The 16,400-nt window shown below is 43.4% G+C and overlaps 4 protein-coding genes and 1 long non-coding RNA gene across 19 annotated transcripts; 3 read left to right on the top strand and 2 right to left on the bottom strand.

Annotated features, from left to right (window-relative positions):
- Positions 1 to 81: 81 nt before the first annotated feature.
- On the bottom strand, positions 82 to 1,491 carry LOC116416755. The gene is made up of 2 exons (XM_031926247.2): positions 511 to 1,491; positions 82 to 431 (listed from the first exon to the last, which is right to left on the bottom strand). The coding sequence occupies exons 1-2, from the start codon at positions 670 to 672 to the stop codon at positions 147 to 149; spliced, it is 447 nt and encodes a 148-aa protein (XP_031782107.1). The 5' UTR covers positions 673 to 1,491; the 3' UTR covers positions 82 to 146.
- LOC103317402 lies at positions 1,140 to 4,470 on the top strand. 2 transcript variants are annotated; one of them, XM_031926244.2, is made up of 6 exons: positions 1,140 to 1,556; positions 1,693 to 2,628; positions 2,714 to 2,982; positions 3,050 to 3,570; positions 3,650 to 3,848; positions 3,930 to 4,470. In XM_031926244.2, exons 3-6 carry the CDS (start codon positions 2,826 to 2,828, stop codon positions 4,211 to 4,213), a joined length of 1,161 nt encoding a protein of 386 aa, XP_031782104.1. In that variant the 5' UTR covers positions 1,140 to 1,556; positions 1,693 to 2,628; positions 2,714 to 2,825; the 3' UTR covers positions 4,214 to 4,470. The 2 variants fall into 2 exon arrangements, with proteins under 2 accessions (XP_031782104.1, XP_016839422.2); XM_016983933.2 differs by having other exon boundaries at positions 2,714 to 2,963.
- Positions 3,607 to 5,308, bottom strand: LOC116738531. The gene is made up of 2 exons (XR_004344703.1): positions 4,874 to 5,308; positions 3,607 to 4,209 (listed from the first exon to the last, which is right to left on the bottom strand). It is a non-coding gene; the product is annotated as an uncharacterized LOC116738531 (long non-coding RNA).
- Positions 5,309 to 5,310: 2 nt separating this feature from the next.
- LOC100120335 (ataxin-2 homolog) lies at positions 5,311 to 13,558 on the top strand. 14 transcript variants are annotated; one of them, XM_032597861.1, is made up of 11 exons: positions 5,311 to 5,734; positions 6,716 to 7,046; positions 7,145 to 7,253; positions 7,342 to 7,668; positions 7,751 to 8,011; positions 8,083 to 8,434; positions 8,527 to 9,002; positions 10,051 to 10,452; positions 10,536 to 10,713; positions 10,852 to 11,211; positions 11,304 to 13,552. In XM_032597861.1, the coding sequence occupies exons 2-11, from the start codon at positions 7,012 to 7,014 to the stop codon at positions 11,489 to 11,491; spliced, it is 2,688 nt and encodes an 895-aa protein (XP_032453752.1). In that variant the 5' UTR covers positions 5,311 to 5,734; positions 6,716 to 7,011; the 3' UTR covers positions 11,492 to 13,552. The 14 variants fall into 14 exon arrangements, with proteins under 14 accessions (XP_032453752.1, XP_031782098.1, XP_031782101.1 ...); XM_031926238.2 differs by having other exon boundaries at positions 5,359 to 5,734; positions 7,133 to 7,253; positions 10,810 to 11,211; positions 11,304 to 13,558; XM_031926241.2 differs by having other exon boundaries at positions 5,359 to 5,734; positions 10,810 to 11,211; positions 11,304 to 13,558.
- A 238-nt stretch (positions 13,559 to 13,796) lies between these two features.
- On the top strand, positions 13,797 to 16,263 carry LOC100120304 (probable ATP-dependent RNA helicase DDX55 homolog). The gene is made up of 6 exons (XM_001603909.5): positions 13,797 to 14,036; positions 14,107 to 14,214; positions 14,297 to 14,569; positions 14,682 to 15,040; positions 15,111 to 16,008; positions 16,092 to 16,263. Exons 1-6 carry the CDS (start codon positions 13,938 to 13,940, stop codon positions 16,128 to 16,130), a joined length of 1,776 nt encoding a protein of 591 aa, XP_001603959.1. The 5' UTR covers positions 13,797 to 13,937; the 3' UTR covers positions 16,131 to 16,263.
- Positions 16,264 to 16,400: the final 137 nt, after the last annotated feature.

Consider the following 16,400-nt stretch of genomic DNA (forward strand, 5'->3'; position numbering starts at 1 on the left):
CCACTGCTCTATATGGTAATAACAACGCTTAAAGTTATCCAAGAAAAGGGACGAGAAGAAGGCTGCAGTCGTTGCGTGGTATTGTGGGTAAAAAAGAGCGTATGTATTTATTCAACAAGCAACAACAACAAGGAAGAACATCATCATCATCGGTAAGCGTCGGCGTCGAAAAAGTCGTACTCCTCGTATCTCATCGGCCTCGGATCGTTGTTGCTCTTGAGGAAGCGGAAGCTGCTCTTGGCCGGCCTCCAGAAGCTCGGCATCCACTGGAACATGAACGAGGCGACCCTCACGAAGGCCCCCATCGCCTTGCTGGCCAGGTAACCGAACGGACTCGTCTCGCCGTAGTAATCCCTCCGCGGTGCTCTCTGCCGTCCGGCGTAATTATTAGCCCCTCGGGGATAGCTCTCCACCAGCGGCGCCGCTAGTGCCTGCGCGCATGTAATTGAAATAATCGGCCTTGAGACGCGCTGCAGCGGGAAAATTCGAAAAATCGATATCTGTACTCACCGATCGGTAGATCAGCAGCAGGAGGAGGCAGCAGCAGCAGCAGATTCTCGCGATCGTAATTCGGGTCATCGCGCGGCGGCACACACACACACGCGTCGCTTTCGAAACTGCAGCGACTCGGACGAAAATTTCGGCTGATCGGATCAGTCGTGTTGTACTCATTCTTCCGCCTTGCGCGCGAAAATGTCGCCGGCGGCGGCGCGTTTTCTGCCTTCCGGCTGCTTCCTAACTCTGCTGCTCCTCTTCGCTCTACCCCGGCCCAACCGGGCCGGCCTCGACCTCGACTGCTACAAGTATCATCCGCCCAAGGGCTACGAGGTCTCGCGCTTTTTTTTTTTTTTGTTTATAAATTATTGTCCAGAGACAGCAAAAAATAAGCATAGCGTAATCGTGTGCATGAACGCAGGTGTGCGCGAGAAAGAGCGTGATGGAATTCCTGTCGAAAGCGGCGCAATCGCGTCGAGAGGAGCTGGAAATCGTGCGAGGCCACATTCGCCGAGTGTTCGAGTTGCGGCTGAATTGCTTCAAGAAGGAGCTGACCGAGCGCAGAGCTGCGAGACGGGAACGACTACGGCTGAGACGCATCGCTCGAGGACCAGGTCAGCGGTTTTCGCGAGTCGGCTATAATATTGCCTAACGACTGCAGATTACGCGCTAGTGACCCGATTATCCCGATTATGCGTATGCTCGAGCGGGGAATTGTTCGCACGTGCTGTTGGAGCTTGCGCAATATTCTGGGTTTCGATAAATTTTTTTTAAAGAGTAATTATCACCCGATCTACATTTACTAAGCATAACCGTGCCAATCGCAGTAAACAAAAGAGCCGGTGTTCTTTTCGAAGTAGGCCAGGCTTCGCTTGTTATTCCAATCGCAAATTCTGATGAGTGTCGAATTCCACGAGACTTTGTTTCGGCCATATAAGAGCCAGGCGAAAATTGGTTTTTTGCATTGTCAACCGGGCCCCACACAAATATCGCATCGCGCGAATACACTCGAGATGGCGTTTTCCGTGTTCGTCCCATTTTTGATTGTCGCTCTGCTATCAGTAAGTAAACACGCATATATACGTTATATTTTCACTTGACCTTTGTAAGTGGAATTTCCTCTGACCGGGCGGCTCTCGTTGCAGTATTTTGCACAAATCTGCACGAACGAACAAATAACAAATAATCCGTCCGCAGGCGCAGGCGTCGCGGGCCGAGGAAAAATTCACGAAGGAGGACAGGGAGCTGCTGAAGCGCATCTCCCGAATGATCCAGGACACGTCGTTGCCTAAGTCGATAATGGGGATTCCGCTGAGCCAGGAGCAGCTCGAGATCGAGAGGTCCGAGCGAATAAACCGCGGCTTCGAGAAGATGATTCAGCTGGTCAGCGTGCTGGGCCAAGTCGATAGCTTTATCACCGACCGAACAAAGAACCTCGTGAGGAAACTCAACGCCGTGTACGACGTCGACGAGAGGGAACGATCGAGAAGGAGCAGTCGATCGGCGGCTGCTCTTACTTCGTGATTCATCCTATCATCCTATCATGTATTTTATACGATTTTTGTACCGACAATTTTTCCTACATAAACATAATAAACGCTATGGCTGCAACGATGCGCTTCTAGAACTGGAAATTTCCCGCCGATCCCCTATACTTACGCTCGTAAATATAGTAAACCCTCGAGCCTCGCTTGAAAGGAGCCCCGCGCGTCGCGTTGTAAATCCTCCAAACGTGCCGCGCAGGTATAACGCGGACGCTCCGAAATTTCAATTGCCCATCAGGGAATTTCGGAGCCGCGTAAACCGACGATGCTCAGGAGGCGGGTCTCGAGGTACACTCGTACATTTTCCCTTATACCTGGGCTAGACATAATGCTATGCAGTACGACTGTATATAAGAGCTGGAGGGACGAAGCGGCCGCTTTAGTCCAGTGCAGAGGTTCGCGGGTATAGTATATACAAGGGCTGCAGTGCAGCCGTCGTCGATTTTGAATTTCCAAGGAGAACGCGGTTGGCGTCGCTGAAATGTCGAAGAGGATAGCGATAATCGCGATTGTTTGCGCTTGGGCCGTGCTGGCGTCGGAGGATTATTGCTCGATATGCACGGAGCACACGATGTGCCGATTCGGCGAGGTAAGACATTATGACGACGACTACGTATGCGTAGATTTCTTGAAGCGCGACGTTTAATTCAACTCTCGAACTCTCGAAAACGCAGGACACGACGGGCAGCGCCTGCGGGAAAACGAGCGAGGGAGGCGTCTCGAGGGCCGAGATCGAGGAGATCCTGCGCGTGCACAACGAGTACCGCTCCACCGTAGCGCAGGGCAATGAGCCTCGAGGATCGCCCGGACCTCAGCCCGCCGCCGCTGATATGTACGCCCTCGTCTGGGACGACAGGCTCGCGGAGGTGGCGCAGAGGTGGGCCGACCAGTGCACCTTCAAGCACGACAAATGCCGAGACGATCGTAAGTGCCTATAACTTATGTATGTATGTATATATATAAGAATAATCACGATATCGCAAGATCAACTAATCCGATCGTTTTATAAGCTCGCTTCCCCGTCGGCCAGAACATCTACTGGAGCTCGAGCAGCAAACCGGTCAGCTGGTCCCGGGCCATCCAGACCTGGTACGACGAGGTGTCGCAGCTCAACCCGCGCAACGTCTCCAGCTACGGCATCGACATGAACACGGGACACTACGCGCAGCTGACCTGGGCCAAGACCAGGCACGTGGGCTGCGCCAGCAGAAACTACGGCGGTTCCTACAGGCTGAGGGCGAGTCGGCCGATCGAGTACGTGCTCTCCGAGGTGCGACGTAGAAACGTTACGGACGAACAAGAGCCCGGTTACTTCGGCATCGATGCCGATCGGATCGATTTGTCGATCGGAGCCAGAGGCGCCCCCACCTCGGCTAAACCCGTCCCGTCGGCGCTTACGACGCTCGTGCAGGATAAGAGCCAGAATTTGATGGAAGATTCGACCGATGCGCCGATGATGGTCGCGAAACAGGAGCCTGGGTACTTTGGCGGGGCTGGTTTCGATCCCGCGGGTGCGCAGGGCGCTCTTACGGTGAATAACGGTTTTTTTATTTAATTACCCATAATGTGCAATTTATTCTCTAAACGTTCGTCTATTTTCTTTTATTTAGCAAAAACCAACGAGCGAACATAAGCCGATCGTCTCCAGACCCGTGCCGCCAGTTAGTAATGGACAAGTGCCGGTGAAGCCGAATTTTTATCGACCCCATTACCCGTATCCCACGAACGCCTATCCCGGTTACTTGCCTTACTACCCGCACGGCCAGTACGGCCGTTTCAAGCCTGACGAACTCCAGCAAGCCCTGGAAGGTAAGACGCATCGATCTGCTCAATGTCAACTCTTGCACATAAACATAAGTATTATATAGTAAAGGTTATTTTCGATTTCAGATAATTCGTCGGAATCTCTGGAGAACAGCTCCGAGGATATCGACGACGTAAAGCGCGCGTCGGTGAACGAGGACAGCCTGCAGAAAATTCCCAAGAGCCTCGAGCTGAACAGCTGGACCAAACAGGGTTGGATGACACGGAACTACGATATGGCCAGGGATCAGATTTTCATCTGCAACTACGGACCCGCCGGCAACTTCTTTGGCGAACCGATTTACGAAACTGGCGAACCTTGCTCCAAGTGCCCGGGAGATACCACTTGCAGGGATGGACTCTGTATCTAAGAAATATAAGCGCGCTCTGATTAATGTTGTACAGAAATCGAAAATGAATCGCTTCAATCCATTCCTTCCGGAATTCACATTTTAATTCTAGCGTAAAATTTTTAATTTTTTTTTTTGTTTTTTTGGAGATTCGAACTTTGCAATAACATATTGTCTAATATAATTACTATGTATATAGCTACGACATTTTTATTTTCCAGTCTTATTAGCAATCAATCATGTATAATAAATAATATTGCGGTATTTTTGAAAACGACTATAAGAGGTACTGGTGCTTCCCCCTGCTGGTTATCTTTCTAAGTATTTGATAACCTTTTTACATTACAATGTAATAATATTGACTCGCAGCAGGTCAAGAAGAAACCGCGTATACGTTGCTTTCGTTTGCTCGCTCGGTAACCGATGCTCGCTATTTTTTTTCAATCTTTGCGATTACAAAAATTACAACAAAAAACTGTATATTTTTTTTCAAAGTAAATTTGATAAATCTCGAATAAATTATACTTTTGATCAAAATTAAAAAAAAAATCGTCGTTTAACCGGTAATAATTTTTTCTGCAGCATTTTACAGTATCAAAAACCGTCTCTATACTAAAAAAATATTCAATTTTTCTGCAGGTAAACCGACCGGTTAAAAATGAATACAATAGCGACACTCACGTCATGACTCATCGCTGTGGTGAAAATATTTTCTCAAATCTTCGGTCACTATAGTCATCCATACCTCCTCCCACGCCGAGTCCTGTTGTTATTGCTTTGAACCACATGCCTCATCACTCGCTATCCTGCCGCTGCGTCCAAGCGATTTTTCGCACGCCGCAGAAAAGATCGATTTCAAAGTTGGCGGTGAAACATGGCGCACAAACAATGCGTCCAAAATGAAGGGGAGTAGCCTGTAAACAGCCGCGTCACACCGAACCTCTTGTTGACTTCCGAAAGGGCCGAGGCGATCGTAATAAACACCAACTTCCCCCGCAGATAAATCTGCCGCAAAATTTACCTGAAAACAGCCGGCCAACGCAGCAGTTAAATGCCCCGAGAGAGCTAGCACAGCCATAGCACACAATGGAGTGGCGCGGATGCGCGCGCATCTCTGCAGTACACACACAGAGCAGCACGGCTTTTCGCAGCGCGGCCGCTGTGTGATGTGTGCGTGTACTCTCGGCGGGGTTCGCACGGCGTTTCTATCAGCAGAGAGAGCAGCAGTCCCATAGTCGCCGCCGTGAACGGGCTAAACACGGGTCGACTAGGCGCGCGCTGCACCTCTACATCCTAGAGGACACATCGCAGCTCCGTATAGTAGAAATCTTACTCAGCGTCGAGTGCTAGATACGTACCTATATAATACGCAAGCTAGGAAGAGAGAGAGAGAGAAAAAACACACGAGTGTTATAATCCGTATACTGCTGCGGCCACATGTTCGCGCGAAAGGGACAACACGACGCATCCGTATAGTATAGCTGCCTATATATCGCATACTTGCGTACCCGATCGAGCAATTGGCTGCAGTCTACATACGCGGTGAGTACTCTATTGCAATCCCTGCTTGTTGTTGTGTACTATATCGTGCGAGCACACCAAGGCGGACGACGGTCGGTCGTCGTCGTTGCCACTGAGAGAGAGAGGGAGAGAGAACGTGCAAACGTGTATATCATACCTATACACAGTTGGCACACGGCTTTCTCCATCCAGAGGCGTCGAGTCTCGCGAACTCGGTACTTTTTGCGCTTGCCTATACCGCTTCTTGCGTTCGTGTGCATGAGTGTGTGTCCGCGGTGTGCGATGCCGATGTAGCGGTGAGTGTGCAGAAAACAAACGGAAGACGCGCCGCGAGCTTAACAGTTTTATTTCCCGCATTTCGCTCCGATGCTCTCTCCTGTATACATATAGGTATATGTAGGTACACACGCATACACGCACCTATTACAAAAGTATGTACTTATACCTCCATTCCTGCCCTGCCTCGGCAAAGTAGGTGTAGGAGCCTTTCTTTCCCCTTTCTCTATCTCTCTCTCTCTCTCTCTCTCTTTCGCACCAACTCGGCTAGCTATACCTATATACACACGTACTCGTATCTCTCTCGTTGGCTTTCCCGCATAGCTGAACCGAGAGGGTTAGGATTCCGTACCTATACAGAGGTTTGCAAACAAATTTCCGGTTTACCGCGAGTACTCGCCGAAAAGGGAGTAGGCTACTACTTGTACCACCGCAGAGAGTCTCTCTCGCGAATACTCAATCTACTGCAGTGTACGCGTATAGAGTAGAGAGCGCGCGAAGGAGAGAGATAGACGATGGGGAACGCGAGTTAGAGAGAGACAGAGTCGGGCGAGCAGTAGCATAGCGCGACGACGACGTTACGTCACGCGCGACCGAGCTACTGCTGCTGTATATACGAGGTGGAACGGCCACGAGAACGTGGAAGGCGAGAGCCAAGCTTGTTCTTTATTTTATACTCCTCGCGTGTGTGTTCGAGTCTAAAATTTTCTTTCCTCGTTATTGCAGATCCTCGAAATCGTGCAGGACGAGCAAGTGACCACGACTCCTCTACTGTTCCTTGGCTGTCGTCGCGAGAGAGAGAGAGAGAGAGAGAGAGAGAGAGGCATTCCGTTAACTGCACTAACTCGACAAACAAACATAAAAACAAGAGGAGTAGACGCCTCTGATACAGATATTGCGTTTGGCGAGTCTTTATACAAGTCGTCAAAATTCCGGTCCCCACAAGGAAACCAGAAGGCCCCCAACAAACCGGCGGGAGAAATCCACCGACTTCTGGTGACGAAAACTCTTGTGACAGCAGGATGAACAAACGAAACAAACGTTCAAACCCCACAAGGTAACTATTCACTCCAAATACTTCTGCGTGTAACTTCTTACAACTACAATTGCTCTTGTAAGAGCAGTCTTATGGTTAATTGCAAGTGTTCCTTTCAGATCCCCGCGGGCACGGGGTCCACAGGAACGATCCGTTCTTGCAGATGGAGTCTACAACAATGCTCACTTCATGCATGCGATCACAAGTCACGTAGGAAACATTGTACAGGTATGACAACTCCTTGATTGCAATTTATGCTTGTTCCATTGCTGCTGCTGGTGCATGAAAATCTAATGATGATCATTTCTTCCAACAGATACAAACTCAAAATGGTTCAATATACGAGGGTGTATTCAGAACTTTCTCTAGTCAATTTGAAGTGGTTTTGGAAATGGCCCATCGCGTCGAAAGTTCTGGCAAAATGAGTGTAGACAGCGTCGTAGAGAAATTGATATTTAAGCCGCAAGATATTATTACACTGTCTGCGAGAGACGTCGACCTGGACTACGCGACCAGAGATACATTCCAGACCGATACAGCTATTAGTAAATTTAATGGAATAATTAAAGGCAAAAAAGAGCTTCAGCCGTGGGATGAAACTGGCACGAGCAATGGGGCTAACTTGGAGTTGGATCGTACTGCTGTAAGTATTTTTGTTTTTTAACAAATCCATGCCAACTTCATTGTTGACCTATCATGATTTCATGCTTGTATACTTTTTTCAGAATGGCTGGGATGTGGACGATATGTTCCGCACGAATGAGCAAACCTTTGGTATTCAGAGTACATTTGAACCAAATTTGAGTCAATACACAGTTACACTTCAGCCAAAGGATACAAAGGACTACAAAGAACAGGAAAAGAAAGCAGCTGAGATCGCTTGTGAAATAGAATCTCAACCTGATCACAGAGCTCGACTTGAACTAGAGAATGGAGATGAAGAAGAGAGATTTGCTGCTGTAGCTCGCAACACTGATTCCAATTATGTAAGTTTTCTTGATCCGTCAAATTATAATTTGAATAAAGGTTTAACCTGTTCTCTTTCCAATGAATTCAGTCACGATCTAACAACAACGAGGGTAAATACGTACCACCCGCAAAGAGGAAAAATGGCAATACCGGCAAGTTGATGCGCACGACACCTCCACCGCAGTCCCCAGGTCCAGCCACGAATAAAACTGCATTCAACCCAGCCCCGCCACCGGCTAATGCAACTGTAAACGTTCCTCCGACTAGTAACATTCCAGTGAGCATGCCGTCGCACCCGCCTGTTGTACCGCATCCTGTACCATTGAACATGGGCGGTATCCCAAGTGGCATGCCCAGCGGAGTTGTCGTCACGTACAATCCACCACCCTTCGTACCCCCGCCGACCTCTCAGCCACCTCCGTCTAACGTTCCAGTTCCTGGTAAGACTTGGATCTGATATCATAATTGCCAAATTTTTACCAAACTAGAAATAAAGTGTAAAAAACCTTTTTTGGAATGACTTGATGTTTAGTAATGGCGCAAGGACAGCCACCGTCGCAGGTTACCACAACGATTCCACAGGTGCCCTTCTCTGGTCAGCAGCAGCCACCAATGAATAAGATGAGTTTGGATAAGCGTGAACGCCCGAACAGGCAGCAGGTCTATCAAGGTGATAAGGCGCCACCCGCGCCATTCCCTGGTGCGCACGTAGTGCCTCAGCATCCGCAACAGCAACCACAATCCCAGCCACCGTTACACGTTCCTACACAGCAGCAACAACAGAATTCAATGGATGGACCGCCACCGCAGATGCTGCCTCCTAAGGAGCAACGAGAGCACAGGAAGGTGCCACCTTCAAGGAACCGAGAGGAGGTTGATCCTCGGCCTGAACTCAGACAGTTTGCTTCTGACTTTAAATTGCAAACTAATCAAGAAGCACCGCAACAACAACCTCTTGGGAGGAACTCGCATCCCCAGGAAGCACACTTGCCTCAGGCTCCACCTATGGTGAGTCAGTTCTCTATATATTTTAATTATAATAGAAAGGATAAGTCCCTCGCTCTTTTTTTTAAATAAAATCAAACTGATTTCATTTCGTGAATACTTATCTAATCAAAGTAAGCCACTTAGGGACTTACCCTTTTTACTGGTCAAGAAAGTTTTCATTTTCATTTTTTTTTTATGTTTTTTTTTATTATCATTTCTAGTTACAAGAAGATGCGTTATTAAATTCTGCAATGAATGATTCAGTAACAAAGAAAAAATTTCGTAAATCATAGTAAAGTCACTTCTACAAATAGAAAATTATGAAAAAAGATACTTAATTTTGATAAAATCAAGGCCTGTTCAAAATCTTAGCCAGAAGAAAACTTGTTTAATTTCAATTTGTTCAACGTTTTTATATTTTAACTACGTTTTTTACATTTTTAATTTGATTAATGTGTAACAATATTTTCCTGCCATAATTAAACAAAATTTGGTTAAGTATGAATTAGGAATTAGCGTAGATTAGTGGTATGCAAATTATTATTTTTTTTTTCTAGTATTTTTATATTATAACTTTCGAATTGTTGCCACTGTGATAAAATACTCTCAAAAGAATCGTGAGCATTACTTATTATTATAGAAAATTAATGTAAATGTGTATTTGTAAAAATAAACTTTTTTATATTTTTTTTTGTTTATTTTTTTTTTAATGTTTGTTGATTGTCTGTTGAACACCTTTACGGCATTGACATCCTTGTATTGAAAATCAGACGTGATTTTGGGAATGATCTGCTTATAATGTCTGAAAACAAGGCTTGAACACGATTGAATTGATAAAGTTTATAAATTCTAGTTTAAATTTTTACTATATTTGATTTATGATTTAAAAAGTAAATTTTTACTATATTTGATTTATGATTTAAAAAGCTTACTTTTTTATGGCCAGCTTGGATATTTTTAAATTTTAAATAATTATTCGAGAATGCATAAATACATATTATTCTTATCATTTAAAGATAAAATTGCCAAGGTGGTTTAAAAATTGTATTGAAATATTATTATTTTGCAGGGTCCGCCACATCATCAACACTCTCACAATTCACCTCCACAAGCTACCCAACAACCTCCGCAGCAGCAGCAGCAGCAACAACAACAATCTCATCAACCTCCTATACAAGAAGAGTTGGTAGTCACAAACAAACCCCCACCTGGTCCATCACCGGTCCAGTCAACCAGTCCACCTCAGCAACAGCAGCAACAACAACAGCAACAACAATCGCCACCTCAACAGCAACAGTCCCCACCACAACCTCCTGCTTCACAGCCCCAATCATCACAACCACAGACTCCCCAACCAACTCCTCCTGTACAGCAGGATCCTGCTCTTGACAAAATCACTAACTCTTTCAAGAAATCTACTCTCAATCCTAATGCTAAGGAGTTCAATCCAAACGCTAAACCATTCACACCCGTAAGTCAAATTTGCCATTACGTTTAAAAGATAGAACGATATTTTTCAACTTTACTTTATTGCATTTTTTCAATTTATTCTAGCGATCTCCCAGTACGCCTACTCCGAGTAGACCACACACGCCCCAAACTCCGCAATACGCAGCAGCTACAATGTCATCTGCGGTTGTTATGCCTATCATAATGCAAAATCAACCGCCTACTGCGTTCACGCAGCCACCTGCTCAACAAGTGACGAGGTTCCGGAAGGGACAGTATATAGGTACTACACAAAATCAATTTTTATTCATCTCTTGGTTTATACAGACATGGTTTTTTCCAACGTAAATAATTCGTTTGAAATGTGTGTATCTATTAGTTTTGCGAGACTCGGAAATACACTACGGTTTGTCGCTTTCAGTGCCGATGATGCAACACCGCGGCCCAGATGTAGCGTCGCAGATGCAGGTAGCCGCTGCGACAGGCCAGCCGCTATTGGCTCCTGCGCCGCTGCACCCACCGTTTCAGCTGCCTTACTCGGGCCAACCGACTTACGGTGCCCAAATGGTGAGGATGGTGCATGCTCCACCACCACCACCACACATGACTGCCAACCCTTACCATCATCATCATGAATCGCCAGGACCACAGGCTCCAGGCATTCAATACATGAATCCACATGCGCATCCGCATGCCCATGTTGGCCAGCAGCAGCCGAGTCAAACTCCCTCTCCGGCCAATCCCAATCCGCCCCACACGCCCGGCGCTTACAACCCACCAGGTGAGAAATTCGTGCAATCAAATCAGTTATTCAATCTTGACGTGTGATTAGTTGACAGTACGAAAAATCCTACCGTTTTTCTCTGTCAATAGGTACACCTCAGCCGTCGTACCCGCAGCCACCACCTCAGGGTCATGCGCCTACGGGTTACCCCATAATGTGCCCCATTATGCCACCGCATATACCTATGGCTCCCCAACATCCACACATGCAGTACATACCACCCCAGCCACCACCCGGCCAGCAGACTATACCCGTTATCCTGCCGCACAACCAGTAGTCCCGCGCCTTCCCGGGCAGACAGCAGCAGCATCAGCACCTGCGAGACAGCCGACGACAAGGTTATCCTTAAATATTCACATGCAAGACGAGCAAAAAGTTCACTGCGATACAGTTACGCGGATCTGCTAGTGCCGGGGAGTGCGAGCTAAACAACATAAAACTATTAAAAAAAACAGAAATACTAGAACTACAACTACAGAAGTTACAATGAAAATTGCAAAGTCACTTTCATCGGCATTGGACAACGCTTGTGAAAATGGCAATTCTCTTATCATTTTCATACCTATGTCTCCTTTCGAAATTGCTTCTCAGCTAGCGCGATATGCTAATTAGTATTTTCTTCTGTTTCTTTTTTTTGCCCTTTTTAATCTCTTCTTTTAGCCTCTTCATCATTACTTCTTGCATTTGTCAATATCGCTGCGCAAGTGCAATAATGAATAAGTTTCACTTTTCTTCTTTAACGTATGATGTAAGGGACTCTTTGTACAATTCCTTATACAAATTTCGAATTCGTTCATGTTTTTTTTCTTCTTTTTTATATATAAAAAAAAATAGAAAATACACGTAAAAGAGTATCGATGACTCTTGAAAGTGACTGATACTGCGACTATGAAATGTAATTACTATGACATTTGATTGTGGCTCCGCAGCTTATACATATAATTTGTAGCTGCATCGGATCGGAGCTTGAAAAGGAGAGAAAGCAGGTTTTCTCATTCTGTAAAATCGAGCTGGTGTATATTCTATGCTCGATTCACGCAACGCTACTCTGCGAATATATGGAAAAATAAGCAGAGTTGCTAAAAAAGATGAGAAGTTCGTTGAATAATACGTACATTTCACAAAAGCCCTGAACTCCATTTATGGAGAACTGCTTATACCAAAGTTAGAAAAAGGGCAAGTCGTTCAGTAAACTGACGTCGCATTGATGCGGCGACGTTTTGTCATCACTGAGATGCGATATAATTAAAAAGTCTTGGATCAAAAAAATTCTAAATGCCTTTTTAGAAAAAGTTCAAAGATGATCAAAATTCCAAATTTTTTGTTAAACACGCTGCCATTATGTGCAAGGCACATGAGTGGCAATTTTGCTTTTTTCGGTAATGAGATGGGCGAATTTTTAAACAAAATTTGTTTTAACGTGAACGACATTCGATAAAAAAAGAGAACCGTAGAAAGGCTCTTTTTTGTTTTGGAGAAAGAGTTGGGAATAGTTGAGAAACGTATGCGCATCGAAATAACTTGATTATCGAGACGTTGATGTTAATGAGTGGAGCAGTAGAATGTGGCGAAAGACTTCATCCGCTCTATGTTTGTTGATATTGAGTTTTGTTATTAAAAAAAGGGGGGGAAGATATTCGTGACGAAGAACTTCGATGCCGGCATTTTCTATCGAATGCTAAAATTCGAAACACAATTGAAAGATATCGCTATGTCGTGTTGAATGAAAGATAACGCCAACGAGATACAGAGCTTTTTTGCAGCTTGTATCGAAGCTATTGTTCATTTATTATTCTATGGTATACGTCAATCCGATGCTTTTATACCGCGGCGCGAAAATACGCTAAAATCAAACTTGCAGTTTTTCTAAATTTTAGGCTTTGAATTCGAAATTTTTATAATACGATTTCCACAGTACATTGTTTCCAACGTGTTGCAAGGTGATGAAAACTTTATTTATTTTTCACTGAGCAAGTTTGTTTATGCAGGCCATGATATTTGGACATGATTGAAAACGGCATTTAACATTTGAATAAATCTGTATTACTTTACAACAATGGATCTTGCAAGTTTTGATGCAAGTAAAAAATCGTTTTTTAAACAATAGAAGAACAAGATCTCTAAACTTGTATCTGTTTATGCAACCGAACAATCATGGTTGAAGTGTGCGATATCGGTTAAAAGAATGGGATAATATTTTACGGCCTTAGACCTAGTCGTGTACATAGAATGAGTGAGAGAATCAAGAACAGACAGAATATCACACAGTGTGGCATCGTTGAACACAAATTTTATATCGAAGAGATTTAAAAAAACCATCAAATAAATTCAGTAAAAACGAAAACACGCCTTTTACTTTTTCACTGTCTAAGAACAATAAAAAAAACCTTGATATCCACATATTTTCCCATTACATTACTTTTTCTCGTGCAACTTTTAAGTATGTACGTATAAGTACTTATGAAATCCCAAAAATTTTGGCGCTGAAACATTCAGACTGAGCGCCATATACGTCATCGGGATTTCAACCAATCAAAATGTCAAGCCACTAAAGTTATCAAACCACGTGGGGTAGAACATAACCTTTCGCGTTAGTGCTGCACATGCTATATATGTGCGCGGTCGTGATGGTTCATGTTGTTTGTTATTTTTGATTAATCATACGGTTTGTTTTTCGTGATTCTTTAAGTATTTGTTAAAAGTAGAAGCACAATACCTTCATCATGCTGACGCAAAATTGGAATGAGTTGGATGTCAAATTAAGCGCCCCTGTACGGAAAACATTAAAGGAGTTGAAATTTCTCAAAATGACTCCTGTACAGGTACTCGTGCAAGTGTTGATCAATTATTTTTCATGGTAAACTTTACTTACGCTGTTTTGTAATTTCATAGGCTGCTAGCATTCCTCTTCTACTACAAGGAAAAGATGTGGCAGCTGAAGCTGTGACTGGGAGTGGAAAAACTCTTGCTTTCCTCATACCACTACTAGAGCTGTTACGGGTTATTATTTATATTAATTATGATTGTTTTCATTATGGCTTGCTTTGTTTTTTTTACTTTTTTTTTATTCGTCTTATCACAGAGACGAGAGGAAAAATGGAAAAAGTTTGAAATTGGGGCAATCGTTATTTCACCGACAAGAGAATTGGCAACCCAGATTAGTCAAGTATTGGCAAAATTTCTTGAGAAACTACCAGTTTTTAAGCAAGTTCTGTTAGTTGGAGGTTCTACTGTAAAAGATGATGTTGAACAGTTGAGAAAGGGTTGTAATATAATCATAGCTACACCTGGTCGCTTGGAAGATATTTTGACTAATTGTAAGGAAATCAATTTAGCTGGAGCTATTAAATCTTTGGTAATCACATTTTTCATTTGAAATCTTCTTGCTCATCATTGTATACAATACATCCAGTATAATTTTCTTCTGCGGCATTATGTAGTCCAATTTCAATACACATTGTTTTTAGGAATTGCTGGTTTTGGACGAGGCAGATAGGCTCTTAGACTTGGGATTTTATGCAACCATTAACACAATACTACGATACTTACCCAGGTTAAGAAGAACAGGTTTATTTTCTGCAACACAAACCAAAGAATTAGAACAGTTGATCAGAGCTGGGTTGAGAAATCCAGCTATTGTAACAGTCCAAGAATCCGATGATGTTTCGACTCCACTGCATTTAAGTAATTTTTATTCAATAGTTGATCCTGATAAAAAAATTGCCTACACTATTAATTTCATAAAAAGTAAAGGAGTTAATATGAAGTACATGATCTTTTTCTCAACTTGTGCTTGTGTTGAATATTTTAGTGAAGTTATGAAAGCGTAAGTTATCTTAACATAGATATAACGTAATAGGTAATAAAACGTTGTTAAATGCTTCTTTTTTTTGCAGTATGTTGAACTCAACAAAAGTACTAGCTATACATGGCAAAATGAAAAATAAGAGACATAAAATTTTTGAAGAATTTCAAGCTCTCGAAAATGGTTTATTAATTTGTACTGATGTGATGGCGCGAGGAATCGACATCCCAGAGGTAGATTGGGTTATCCAATATGATCCACCATCTAGTGCAAGTAGTTTTGTGCACAGATGTGGAAGAACTGCACGCATAGGAAAGGAAGGTAATGCATTACTACTTTTGTCTGAAACTGAAGATGCCTACGTTGATTTTATCAAGAGAAATCAGAGAGTAGAAATGAAGCAGCTCGCTGATCAATGCCTTGATCCAAGTTTTGTGGAAGAGTGTTTAAAATGCATGAGACAGTTGCAACAAGAAGATCGACTTGTGTTTGATAAAGCAAACAGAGCTGTGGTCTCGTATATACAATCATATCAGAAACATGAATGCAGTCTAATTTTACGACTAAAAGATTTAGATCTAGGACGGGTATTCATGGGCTTTGGGCTGCTAAAAGCACCGCGTATGCCCGAGTCGAAAGGCCGAGATATCTCGTTCTTTGTTGAAATGGATGTCGATCTTAATTCGATTGCTTACAAAAATAAACAAAGAGAACAAGCGCGGTTGGAGAAGTTAAAAAATTACAAAGATACAGGGGTCTGGCCTACTAAAGGAAAAAGGCCAGTTAAAAATACAGAACCATGGTCAGAGAAGAAAAAAACCAAGCTTGAAAAACAAGGCAAAAAGAAAGTGCGTAAAGAAAAACAAAAGCGTCGAGAAGAAAACAATCCTGGTATAAAGAAAAGGAAGCGCAAGAACGTTATGAACGAAGAGGATTTGAAAGAATTGGCAAATGACATAGCATTGATAAAACGGTTTAAGAAAAAGAAGGTACCTATTTTTAGAATGCAGTTTTTTTACACTATTTGCAATGAAATTTATAAAAAATTAATTTCTTTTTACTCTTTGTGCAGATGACGGATCAAGAATTTGAAACAGCCTTTGGCATATAAATTGAATACAAGGTATTTATATTACATAGCGTGAAAGGTTTGTAAATATGTACATAAAAGTGAACGTACGTAATATTACGTTATATACGTTGATTAAACAAAATAAATATTTTAATTTTGCCAACAAAAAGAAGCGTATTTTTATTATCACCTATGATAAATAGATAATTAAATAACGAAGATAAATTGTACGAGATCATTGGTTCTCGCATTTTTGCGCGAATAAAATTAAGGACATCAAAATTGATTATAATACGCCTGCTGCCCGCA

The sequence above is a fragment of the Nasonia vitripennis genome, chromosome 3 (assembly GCF_009193385.2).
Source record: "Nasonia vitripennis strain AsymCx chromosome 3, Nvit_psr_1.1, whole genome shotgun sequence".
NCBI classification, from domain to species: domain Eukaryota; kingdom Metazoa; phylum Arthropoda; class Insecta; order Hymenoptera; family Pteromalidae; genus Nasonia; species Nasonia vitripennis.